The sequence below is a fragment of the Rutidosis leptorrhynchoides genome, chromosome 3 (genome assembly GCF_046630445.1).
Source record: "Rutidosis leptorrhynchoides isolate AG116_Rl617_1_P2 chromosome 3, CSIRO_AGI_Rlap_v1, whole genome shotgun sequence".
NCBI classification, from domain to species: domain Eukaryota; kingdom Viridiplantae; phylum Streptophyta; class Magnoliopsida; order Asterales; family Asteraceae; genus Rutidosis; species Rutidosis leptorrhynchoides.
The window spans coordinates 64592981-64605494 of record NC_092335.1 but is presented as its reverse complement, the minus strand read 5'-3'; the positions used below and the strand labels follow the sequence as shown (position 1 = coordinate 64605494).

The 12514-nt window shown below is 34.1% G+C and overlaps 2 protein-coding genes across 2 annotated transcripts; both read left to right on the top strand.

The window, feature by feature from the left end:
* The first annotated feature begins 3114 nt into the window (after positions 1 to 3114).
* On the top strand, positions 3115 to 6720 carry LOC139896227 (nudix hydrolase 13, mitochondrial-like). The gene is made up of 6 exons (XM_071878819.1): positions 3115 to 3242; positions 3335 to 3424; positions 4883 to 4979; positions 5395 to 5478; positions 5851 to 6000; positions 6201 to 6720. The coding sequence occupies exons 2-6, from the start codon at positions 3354 to 3356 to the stop codon at positions 6450 to 6452; spliced, it is 654 nt and encodes a 217-aa protein (XP_071734920.1). The 5' UTR covers positions 3115 to 3242; positions 3335 to 3353; the 3' UTR covers positions 6453 to 6720.
* A 1235-nt stretch (positions 6721 to 7955) lies between these two features.
* Positions 7956 to 11720, top strand: LOC139896226 (probable magnesium transporter NIPA8). Its single transcript, XM_071878818.1, has 14 exons — positions 7956 to 8203; positions 8575 to 8815; positions 8953 to 9037; positions 9131 to 9192; positions 9463 to 9548; positions 9635 to 9708; positions 9817 to 9919; positions 10005 to 10133; positions 10232 to 10331; positions 10441 to 10560; positions 10645 to 10735; positions 10951 to 11017; positions 11163 to 11259; positions 11354 to 11720. Exons 2-14 carry the CDS (start codon positions 8723 to 8725, stop codon positions 11576 to 11578), a joined length of 1332 nt encoding a protein of 443 aa, XP_071734919.1. The 5' UTR covers positions 7956 to 8203; positions 8575 to 8722; the 3' UTR covers positions 11579 to 11720.
* The last annotated feature ends 794 nt before the right edge of the window (positions 11721 to 12514 follow it).

Genomic DNA, 12514 nt, shown 5'->3' with positions numbered 1-12514 from the left:
TTAAAACATTAAAACGTAATAAAAATGTTGTGAATATATTTCGATCATACTTTGATGTATATGTACATATTGTTATAGGTTCGTGAATCGACCAGTGGCCAAGTCTTATTTTCAACGAAGGAAAAATCTGTGAAAGTGAGTTATAGTCCCATTTTTAAATTCTAATATTTTTGGGATGAGAATACATGCAGTTTTATAAATGTTTTACGAAATAGACACAAGTAAATGAAACTACATTATATGGGTGAATGATCGAAGCCGAATATGCCCCTTTTCCTTGATAGCCTAAGAATTAGTAAACCGATCTACTAATTGACGCGAATCCTAAAAAAAGATCTATTGGGCCTAACAAACCCCATCCAAAGTACCAGATGCTTTAGTACTTCGAATTCGTTTTTATCATGTCCGATGGATGTCCCGGAATGATAGGGGATATTCTTATATGCATCTTGTTAATGTCGGTTACCAGGTGTTCACCATATGAATAATTTTTATCTCTATGTATGGGATGTATATTGAAATATGAAATCTTGTGGTCTATTATTACGATTTAATATATATAGGTTAAACCTATAACTCACCAACATTTTTGTTGAAGTTTAAAGTATGTTTATTCTCAGGTGATTATTAAGAGCTTCCGCTGTTGCATGCTAAAATATGGACAAGATTTGGTGTCAGCATGCTTGTATAATATTGTTTAAAACTGCATTCGAGATTTACTTTGTTGTAACATATTAATATTGTAAACCAATATGTATTGGTCGTGTGTAAGTGTGATATTTTTAGATTATCATTTCTTGATAATCTAGGTGTTGTCCTTTTAACCTTGTCAATAAAATAAAGGTTATGGTTTGTTTTAAAAACGAATGCAGTCTTTGAAAAACGTCTCATATAGAGGTCAAAACCTCGCAAAGAGATCAATTAATATGAAACGTTTATAATCGATATGAACGGGACATTTCAATATGAGAGAGTCCTTGGGACATTGGTCACCTACTTATCATTTTGCGTTAAGTTTGAGGTCATGCATCCGGGATGCAGGTGGGGCCTTTAGGTTTGCTCGGTACAGGGCACACTTGAGTGTCCATTTTGGTATTTCGATGTATTGTTGGAAGTCTCTATATTAGTGTTTGGTACGGGGCACTTCTGGAGCTGGCATCTGGGATGCTGAGGGGGTTTGTATCATGATGATATGGTCAAACCTCGGGATGACATGAGTTATCCTTGGTTGATGTACGAGATGGATTGATTGTGTTTGACGGTATGCATACACATATATATTTGTTGTATTCACTAAGCGTTTCGCTTACTCGTTGTTATTTAACCATTTTATAGGTTCGAAAGCGGATAAAGGGAAGGGTAAAGTTGTGGTGTTTATATCAAGTAGTATGCTTAAGGAGGTTGACTTGAAGGCTAGCTTGTGCTTGTTGGTTGTAGAAGTTCCTTTGTTGGGTAGGAATGACCCAAGAACTCATGCTCTCGATATCTTAGTCTTCGAGTCAAGTTTTATTGAAATTGGGTCAAGTTTAACACTTTGTTGTTTTAAATGGGTCGGGTGTACCCAAATGGTCAAATGATTATATGTTGGGTATGATAAGGTAAGTTGGATGTAATGTTTCAAAGAAAAACGGGTTGTAATCAAATTGTGTTTGTTGGTGTCGATTTGGGTATTTGAGAATGGGTCACAAAGTGTTAATTTGGGTCAAAGTAATTTTAAAGGGTTTCTGATTTCAGTTTACCGTTATTTGCACAAGTGTGCAAGAATTTGCACATTTGTGCAGATTAGTGCATTTCGTGTTCAGCTAAAAAAAATGTCGTTTTTCGGAAAATGAGTCGAGGTCGTTTTATTAAAGTCAGTGTTGCAAAACTCGGCTAACTCGGCCGATTTATCAGGGAGAACTCGGCTGAAGACACAAAACGAAAAATCGGCCAGAGAATCGCTAAAAACTCGGTCAACAAAAGTCAACACTTCTAAAAAACTGATATACGTTCAATTTCTAGGGTTTCTTTCATTCTGACTCAACAACGACTCTCTTTCCTCTTCTCTGGCGACTACTCTTCTTCTTCTTCTTCTCCTCTATTAACTACTCTTCTTCCTCTTCTTATCTGAGATATCGCCGAAAACGACATGAAATAGAAAAAGAAGATGAGAGAGGAAGAAAATAAGGTAAAACATGTCACGAAGTAGGCCTGATTATCGCCAAATCAGGTGGCCGGAGTAGATACATGTGGCGGCTGTGAGTTTTTATATTGTATTAGGGTTTTAAGTTGAGATGATAAGATAGAGAGAGAAAAGGTATAACTTATACGGAGTAATATTGCTGCAAGTTTACTAAACAGCTGTCTCCTTCCATACACATATTCACTTACACTTCATATATTTATTCTTTTACTTTTATGAAATGACAATATGACAATAATAGTCCCCAAAGTTTAACAAAACTAAAATAACTTAAACAAACTTGATATATATATATATATATATATATATATATATATATATATATATATATATATATATATATATATATATATATATATATATATATATTAAAAAATATATATTTATATTAAAAGTCAACGTTAGTCAACACCCGAGTTCTCCCCGAGTCGCCGAGAACTCCTCAAAAACCTCTCGCAGAGTTCTTCCCGAGTTGCGAGTTTTACAACCTTGATTAAAGTATAAAGTGTAGAGAAAACTATTTTCTGCAACAACGCACAAGTTTTTCTTCCTTATCTCTCACACAAAAAATACATGTTGCAGAATGAAATAAGTACGTACATATCCATTTGTGTTCACAACTACTACACTTGCATCCCATACTTCCAGAACTAGTTGACTCCAAGTAAACTCATCAATTTTTAAAATCCCATCAACATCAAGTTTTTTGTTTTCTTCCTCTTTTGCATAAAACTATAAGTACAAGTGTATAACCAATATCAATGGAGGGAGTTTACAAATTATGAATTGTTTCAACATTTTATTTTAGTAAAATTAATTTTATTATACGAATTTTTTTTTTTTATTAAACGGTTCCCTTGAAATCCCTCTTTTTCTCAATCTTCGTCGTTTACGTTTATATATAAAAAAACGATCTAATTAACTTTCGACATGCACTCTATTTATCCATGAAATGAAATTGATTTCACCACTCGATTCCTCAATTTTTGATTCTCAATGGACCGCCATGGATTTCCCAGTTTAATTTTGCATCCTCACGCTACTTACTGTGTGCATTATTGTATTCTAATATCTCTCTTTTCTTTTTGTGTTCTATTAAATGATTACCATTAATGAATGTATAATGATTGATTTTGTTTGTGATGTTGGAAGAATTGTTAGGGTTATCATCATGTCATCACTTGTTGCTAGAACGGGTCGTCTTCTTCAGCGTTACGATAACGATCTTCGCCTTGTTTCCGGGTATATATATTTTATCGAATTCAGGCTCATTTATCATATCTGAACTCATTATGTTTTTACCACATTGTGTTTTGAATTTAAAAGTTTGAAAAGCTCTTTTGAATGATTCATGAGCTTATGCTTTTTAGCCTTTTAGCTTGATAATAAGGAGTACTTTTTACTAAGATGTACACGGCTTAACCGAGCAATCTTGAAATTGGTTTTTAAGCTTGAAACCTCGTTTGGGAACATGCAACTTTAAGCTATTAGTTTATAAATTAGATTAAACTTTAATGATTAATGTTTTTGGCCAAACAAGTAATGTTAACTTTTGTAAGTCTATTGATTATGATCAAATGTTTTTTTTTAATCACCAGTTTCAGTTCTAAATGCTAAGGATAATATACATATACATACTATTATCAATTGGGATTGGGATTTGGGAATGTAAAGATTTCAATTTTTAAAAAGTTTACTTCGTTAGTCCTTTGTCTTTCTTAAAGTTTACATAATCAGTCTTCATTCTTTACTTTGCTGCCCCTGCTGGAATCTGGATTGTTTCCCCATATTTGTTTATTCATATTAATACAAGTGAGTCATCATAACTGACTTCATATTTGCTATCTTATCTTCCGACTAGAAGGTCCTACTTACATTATTATGGCAGAAAGAATTAACTATAGAAGTATATTGACATATATGGATAACTATACGAAATAAAATAAAAAAAAATTGCTGTATAGGACAAAAGCTGGCAAGTTTTTTATTTAAAAATGGATGTTAACATAGACAAGAAAGTTTGAATAATTTTGATTTTTAAATGGATGGACATTGATAGTACTGAAAGTTAAGGTCTTGTATGTGACCCTTGTTTGTTGAATTAATGTGTGTGCGATTTCATAATTATAATTTATGAGACTCTTTACGACATATGAGGTTCACTAAGAGCATGAGTTATATCAGCTAAGAGAGCGCAATTTTAATGGTTTCATGTAAAATTACTCATTTTTGGTTATCTTTTCTTGCTTAAATGGCGAAACAGATCTATTGTATAAATTTTGCTATAAAAATAGGTCAAGCAAGTTAAACAAAGTCTTCTCAACATTCTAAAATTGCTTTATTTAGGCTAACCTGATCATTTTCCGAGTAACAGTTGTCCTGTTCTTAAACTTGACATTTTCAAATTTCCTATGGAAATTTGAAAATGTTGACTAGTCAATCCCACTTGAGAAGTTTTAAACTACTAGCTAACCTTCCCATTTTGACACTTATTGTAACCCGTTTTTACTTTTGTCTTTGTTACATCAGTCCTTTCATATAGATAGTAAGAGTAGATAGTTAAATAGTAGATTCCTTAATGCCTGTCGTCGATGGGAAATTTCTTTTGCAATTACAAAATCTCTTGCAAGACAAGAGTAGCGACCAGAACAGTATACAACTATACAACAGGTGTATGCTTATTAAATATCTATACAACAGGTGTATTCCATACAGACTGGCCAAGAGTAGTGACCAGAACAGTATAGAAGTACTAATGGTATCTTCACCAAATCGGGATGACATGGTATTCCCAAAGGTGCAAAATTTATCCTTCACTGTCGTTACTTTGGATGTAAAGTAGAGGTGGGGAAATGGGTAGGTTTGGGAAGTGGGTCATATTGGATATGGGTCAAAAGTATTTCTTTTTAGTGGGGTCAGAAGGATTGGGTTGATCCACAAACGCTTCTTATACAATACTATTCAAAATTATATAATCATCAATGTTGGATAATAAATATTATTATCACAAAATTAGTTAGCTTTTCTGATAAAAAAAAGTGAGTTAGGAGGTATTTATACATTCAAGCCCACTCAGGATGACTTTTAATACGCTCGGCATGTTTCTTTTTCAGTTAATTGCTCTAGTTTAACCCAAATGATCTGTTAGAGATATATTACCTCCCACGGGTCGACCCATTTAAAGCTAATTGTTTTTAATTTACTACTTGTAGGGTGGATGGGAGAGTGATGAGACTGTTGAAGAAGCTGCTTGTCGTGAAGCTTTAGAGGAAGCTGGCGTTAAAGGCATCCTTAAAGTATGTTGTTTGTGATGCATGTTAATTCTCAAAAGTGATTGCTAATTCTTACCAATACAGTTATACTAAATGTATATGTTAAGAGTAGGATAAGGTTACCCTTTCTTTAATTTAGTTTTAAGACATTTACTTTCGGTTTAGAAGGTCCCCCTTTTTATAATTTATCTCTACTTTTTGTTTGGATGCACGAATGTATATGTTTTTGTTGTTTTATCTTCTAGTTCTAACTATAGCTTAAGCACATCCAAACACTCTCTTCTGCAAGTCATTTACTAAGGACGATCATCTAATTACGATAATGCGGTATCACATAATAATTACTTTTAAAACTTACACCCGAACACCCATTTAAGACAGTTGTTTGATGTGTAGGAACATTCTCTTGGAGTGTGGGAGTTTAGAAGTAAGACCAAACAAGAAGCTTGTATCAATGAAGGGGGATGCAAGGGATACATGTTTGCATTAGAGGTGACCGAGGAGCTTGAATCATGGCCAGAGCAAAACAACCGAAGCAGAAAATGGGTAAGTTTTACTATTTTCTTATTTCTCATATGATGTCATTTTTTAAACCTCACCAGCGGCATATCTTGGGTGGCTTGGGGGTTGGAAAAAGTCACTGGATAACCAGTTAAGCCGCATACATCTGAGTAAAAAATGAATAGGGGATACCTTAAGCGTTTATTTTTAATAATAAGATATTTTATTGTTGTATCGTGCCTCAGGTGTCGATTGAGGAAGCATTTAATTCGTGTCGCTATGAGTGGATGCGCAATGCACTAACGGAATTTGTTAGAGTGGCGGAAAGAGGAAAAAATCAGACTGGACATGAGATAATGGTAGAAGTAAAAAACGATCAGTCAACAAAACAAGAAGGTGAAGAGTGTCATTTAATGTCAACGAATTGCCATGTAAATGGACCTGTGACAATGAGTACATCATACGGCATCATGCTTCCTGCCAGCATTTTCTTATAGCCTCCTGCTCGAACCCAATGCTAGTCGGAAAAAAATGCAACCTTACTGGGTAATGGAGAGTTGGTTTGTGAACGAGCAAGAAGAAACGCTCGGAAGCTCTAATTGTTTGATTTCTCTTGCACATATAGATGTATAGCCCATTAGAGACAGCAAGATGATCGTGTTGTGTATTCACGTGTGACATAAAATTCCAATGTTTTATTGTTTCAATGTACAAATAAATCTAAAGTCTAACCAAATCTCTAATCAACTTTACCATTTTTTTTTTTTTTAACGGCCGGTTAGTTGGTTACACTCTCCACACACGCTAGAAGGAACCCGCTCTCGAATCTTCGCACTTACGTGAACCGGATCGATTTTATCATGCACCTACACCTGTCAGTAGCAAATCGTAGGGACCACAGACCCTAAGGTTGACTGTGTATACATAATATGCGGTAAACCTCCCCCCTGGAATCGAACCCGCACCAATCACGATGAGAGAATGCGGATCCACAGTCCAGAGGCTTGGTACCACTCAGCCATGAGCTCGGTGGTTAATCAACTTTACCATTTGATTCTTACATAATGCTTTTCACAATAATTATTACTAAATTAAATATAAATGTATAAATTGACTTCTAAAAGAAGAAATCTTTATAGTTAATTTAAAATTGTGTTAGAACAAAGTGCATTTTTATATCACCATAGGTTTGAGATACAAATCTTTATCTTGGTGGCAATCTCCCAATTCAACCCCTAATGGCGTTAGTAATGCAATCAATGCGGCGAACTACAACACGGGCAAAGATAATGTTAATAAGGTGGCAATGCCGACGCGGTATGTTTGTCTTTGGTTAATTTGGAAGTGGCGGGACAAGTTGATTCACGGAGCATTGGACCAAAGAGGATCAATTCTCTAGGAGTATCTAATTGACAAGTCTTAAGGCGTTATCACACATATGGATCTCTTGCCAGAGTGATTCGATCATAGGAAAGTTCGAACATTAGAAGGATAATCCAAAAGGGGTAACTTCTTAATTTTATGGAATTTTTTTGTTGGCGTTTGTTGCATTTCGCTTGTCATTGTAAACGTTTTTGCTTGCACGCTTGTGTGATTTTATAAAAAAATAGCCTTAAAAAAAAAAAAAAAAAAAAAAACCCCATAGGTTTCCAGAAGATATCATAAGAGTAAACTCCTGTTGATATTGTTTGAAATTCACTTGATCACAGTCACAATCACAATTCACAATATATTATAAAAAATGAAATAAAGTCAACTATAAAAAATTACAACTGTAGTCAAAGCTTCAAGAACCCATAGGGCATTATTGTATTTTATCCATAAAAGAAGATTCGTTGTTGTTTGTATTGCTTATACCGCCGACGGCTGTCGTTCGTTGTAAAATCACATGCCCTTGACATTGCAATAGCAATAGCCGCCCTCTGCGACCAAAGTCGTCGTTTTGACACCAAAGTCGTCGTTTTGACCCCCCCATCAACAAGGACAAGACCCCCACCCCCTGGTCTAAAAACCAACACCTCCTTTTTCAAAATTCATTTTCAATTTTCAAATTCATTCCAAATTCCTGTTTAATTCACATTCTCAATTTTCAATTTTACGCAAATCTCTGTATCTGCTATTCGTCTTCTTCTTCTTAGATACATATACATATATATACATTCTCGTATACGTATATCATTCCACGTGTATTCGTTTTTAACAGATTTGATTCACGGAGAGCTGTCTTATTGTTTTTGTTATACCTCAGGTATATACGTGATTCACATGCTAGCTTTTGATTTCGGATCTGTAACCCGATCTGGTTAATATGGATACCTAACCATTTTTTACTTTTTATCAATTGGTTGTTATATATGTTGAAATATATTATTATCTCAAATTTGTAATCACTAATCATCAAAGATGCTAGATTGTTGTATTATTACATACGATACGATCTGGTAATAATGATATCATAATTGTTTATACTGTTTAATTTCAATTTATTAGCTATTTGCTATTTATTTGCCCTAATTATTGTGTTTAGTTGACCTAAAAAGGTGCTTTCAGCTAATGCATGTGGTTAACTGGCTATAGACTAATTTCTTTAATTCTTTAATGTGAAACTAAAATTTGCAGGCTGTTAAGATTCTACTGTAATATGAAAAAGGGAACTAACTAATGGATGTGCGGTTGCTTTGTTTGATTGCTGCAATTCTATAAACGTGTTATCGGTAGTACGGAGTATATTTTAGGGACACCTTTGTGAGATATATACCTTTAATCCATGGGCGACTGGGTGATTGGAGCTTTTATTAATCTTTTCGGTAGCATTGCTATTAACTTTGGAACTAATCTTCTTAAACTGGGACATGACGAGGTACTTTAATGTAATTTGTGAATTGTGAATGATTTTAGCTTCATTTGTTATGTAGCTTTATTCTTATGATATGATCTTTATTAGTAAGGGTTTGGAGTAATTGGTGTTTAACTTAAGCTGTAACTCAAACATTGTAGAGAGAAAGACATACATTGTTAGGCGAGGGAATAAATGGAAAGACAATATTGAGGCCGATTATAAGCTTTCAGTCTTGGAGAATAGGTAAATTTACTAAACTTTCGGTGAAAGTTTTTGTTATTTTCTATGTTAAATAATGAGTATTTCATATTCATATTGAATTTGATCCATCTGCAGGAATTCTGTTTTTCGCTTTTGGAAACGCTCTTAACTTTATTTCATTCGGATATGCTGCTCAGGTTAGTGTGAAGATGCTTTTGGTTTCTATAATAGGGTTCTTAATTGCATTAGCTTAATGGCCTCTAATATAAAATAGACTTATATTCAAGTTAGTTTTTTTTATGTCTTTTGTCTTCAAAACCATTTGTAAGTAGCATCTTTAATCCTAAATTTATACTTTTTTGTAGTGAAGAAAAGGTAAATAAAAAATGGTTTTGTTTGGTACTTTTTTATTATGATTACTTTTTATTTACCGTTTCCCTAATCTATTATTATCTGTGTTTGAGCAGTCACTTCTTGCAGCATTAGGATCTGTCCAGTTTGTGTCAAACATCGTGTTTGCCTACTTCGTCTTGAACAAAACAGTGACCGTTAAGTACGCTTTTTAACTCTGCAACATGTTCTTCTAGTTGTATGATTTGAAAGTACCTTCTGGTAACATTTGTACATTTTCTTATGCAGAGTAATAGTTGCTACAACGTTTATCGTCCTTGGAAACACTTTCCTTGTTGCTTTTGGCAATCACCAATCACCTGGTATAGCTCTCTTGAATTATACTAGTTTAATCTTTGTTATATTTTAATTTTTGTTTTCAGTCTCTAAATTATTATTATTATTATTTTTTTGTTGTTGAATATTTACAGTTTACACACAAGAGCAGTTGGCAGAGAAGTACAGTAACATTACCTTCCTGTTTTACTGTCTGCTATTGGCCGCTTTGGTTGTTATGCATCACTATGTATATAGGTTGGTAACATTTTGAATACATCTAGCATTGTAATTTAATCACTATTACTTTCGTTTGACTAAATTTATAAATCTGGTTGACCAGGAGAGGAGAATTATTACTTGCTATTTCAGGGAAGGAACTTATGCGATATTGGAAGCTACTGCTTCCGTTCTCGTTCGCCGTAGTTTCAGGAGCCATTGGATCATGTTCAGTTCTCTTTGCAAAGTCACTGTGAGTTTTTGAATAATGTTACATTCTTCTAGAAGAATTTAATTCGAGTCACTTGGTTTTAACAAAACCTTCTTTATTTTTTCCTCTTTTTATTTCAGTTCAAATCTTCTAAGATTGTCCATGTCAAGTTCATATCGTCTGGATAGCTGGTTCACATATTCAATTCTTTTATTGTTTCTTTGTACTGCTGGATTTTGGGTAATGATTGTTTATTTGTTTGCATACCTCTTGTTTCTCATCTACAAATTATACAAATTGCAGAGTTTGGATTTTATGAAATTATTTAGCTATAATATCTTATCTACAGATGACAAGGTTAAATGAAGGATTAGCACAGTTTGATGCAATACTTATAGTCCCTATGTTTCAGATAGTTTGGACCTTCTTCTCAATTTGTACTGGATTTGTGTATTTCCAAGAATATCAGGTTCTATATCTTTCTCAGTATACAAGTATATATTGGATTTGTGTTTTAGAGGTTATATGACATTCATTCGTTGCTTTATTTCAGGTATTAAATGCCTTGAGGACAGTCATGTTTATAATGGGAATGATCTCAGTTTTCATAGGGATTTCATTACTGGCACCCGATGAGTCAAAAGGTATATCCGTGCTTCATTAACGATTACATGAGACAGTAAAATGAGCGGGTTGTTAATGTGTCAAAACAGTTCAGTTATAACTTGTAGTCAACTGGGCTGGATTGACCCGCAAAGCCTTAAAAGAAAACCCATTTATAATCAAATGGGTTGAAATGCCATCTCTTTATAAGTTTAGTAGTGGGAAATTTTCTGATTTATTCTCTTATCTTTACCAGGGGGAGAAGTAAAGGAAAGTCAACTATCATCTGTGGCTTCATCAAAAGTCAACACTGATATGGAAAGGTTAGTTTGACTACCAACGACATACCGATATCGAGAAGAAAGCAAAAGAAACGACTAAATCACGACCTCTAGTGTTTATTTCCCATTTTGATGGAGACATATTTATATATGGGAAATAATACATATTACATATGTTATTTTAAAGGTTAATCAAGCCAAGTGAAGACTTACCTATTAAAGATATGAAGTCACTAGCACGAGCAATATCAACAAAAGTTTCAGCTGCAGTCATTAGAGCAAAAGTTGTCCAAATTATCATTCCAAAATGGACTGGAATCAAAAGATGGAAACTGTGAACACTATATTTTTTCATTTGTTGTAATTTTTTGGGTACAGAGTACTTGGACATTGTTGATGGGTATGGGAGATGATACAATGCATGCTTCATCGGTTTTTGCCATGCCAATGGTTTCATCGAAAATGACAGGTTTCAGGGCTGTCGGAAGTGACAGGTCAAAGTTGTTGTCTTTAAGAAGCCCAACGGGGTGGAGTAAAATTCCGGTGGTGGTTGAGGAAAGTGTAAATATGCTTCTTGATGCTACATCAAGTGAAGAGGATTAGTAGTATATCATGTTAATTTGTTTTTTTTGCATCTAATGGAAGGAATATATATTTGTAGTAATGGGGGGAAATGGGAAATTGTCACTACCAATGTTGTATAATTGTTTGATGGATGGATTGTATTCTATTTATACATGGCAAACCAAACTCAAGTGTTAGAATTTAGATCTAATGGGTCTTGCATATGGGTCAAACGGGTCGAGTTGTAAAGTTTCAAGTTTTTGAGATTCACATCTCTAAAAATTGGTCCAATGAGTATTTTTATAACATATTGGGTCTTAGACAAAAAAATAAGAAATGGGTCGATCGGGTTCAAATCCGTCAAGTCTAACAAATAGAGACATGTCCAACGGGTCTTGTATATGGGTCCAACGGGTCGAGCTGTAAAATTTTGAATTTTAGTCACACGATGTAATTTTTCAAAATAAAATAAAAAATAAAAAAAAAATAGAAATAAAAAATAAAAAAAATGATAAAAAAAAATGTAAAACTAAAATTTTATTGAATAAAATGGTTCTCGACCCGACCCAACCTGTTGGGTCTCGACCCACACAGACCCAACCCGGGTCCCGACCCAACCCGTTTGACCCATTTAAATTCTGACTCGTTTCGATCCATGATTTCGAACCAACCCATTTGGGTCTCGACCCAGCCCGATCCAACTCGACCTGTTTGTCGGGCATAATTCTATTGAATTGGATTTGAATTTAATGTATATTTTCTTTGATTTTTGACAAAATTGCTGAAATGGTCCCTGTGGTTTGTATCAAAATGCTGATTTCGTCCCTAGGGTTTTTTTTATGGATTTCGTCCCTGTGGTTTGTCAATGTTGCTGATTTAGTTCCTATTCCTGACGGCCGTCAAAACAATTCGTTAACTCTAGTCATGTGCCAGACATGTGAGGGTATTTTCGTCTTTTTCTTTCCTTTGTTTACA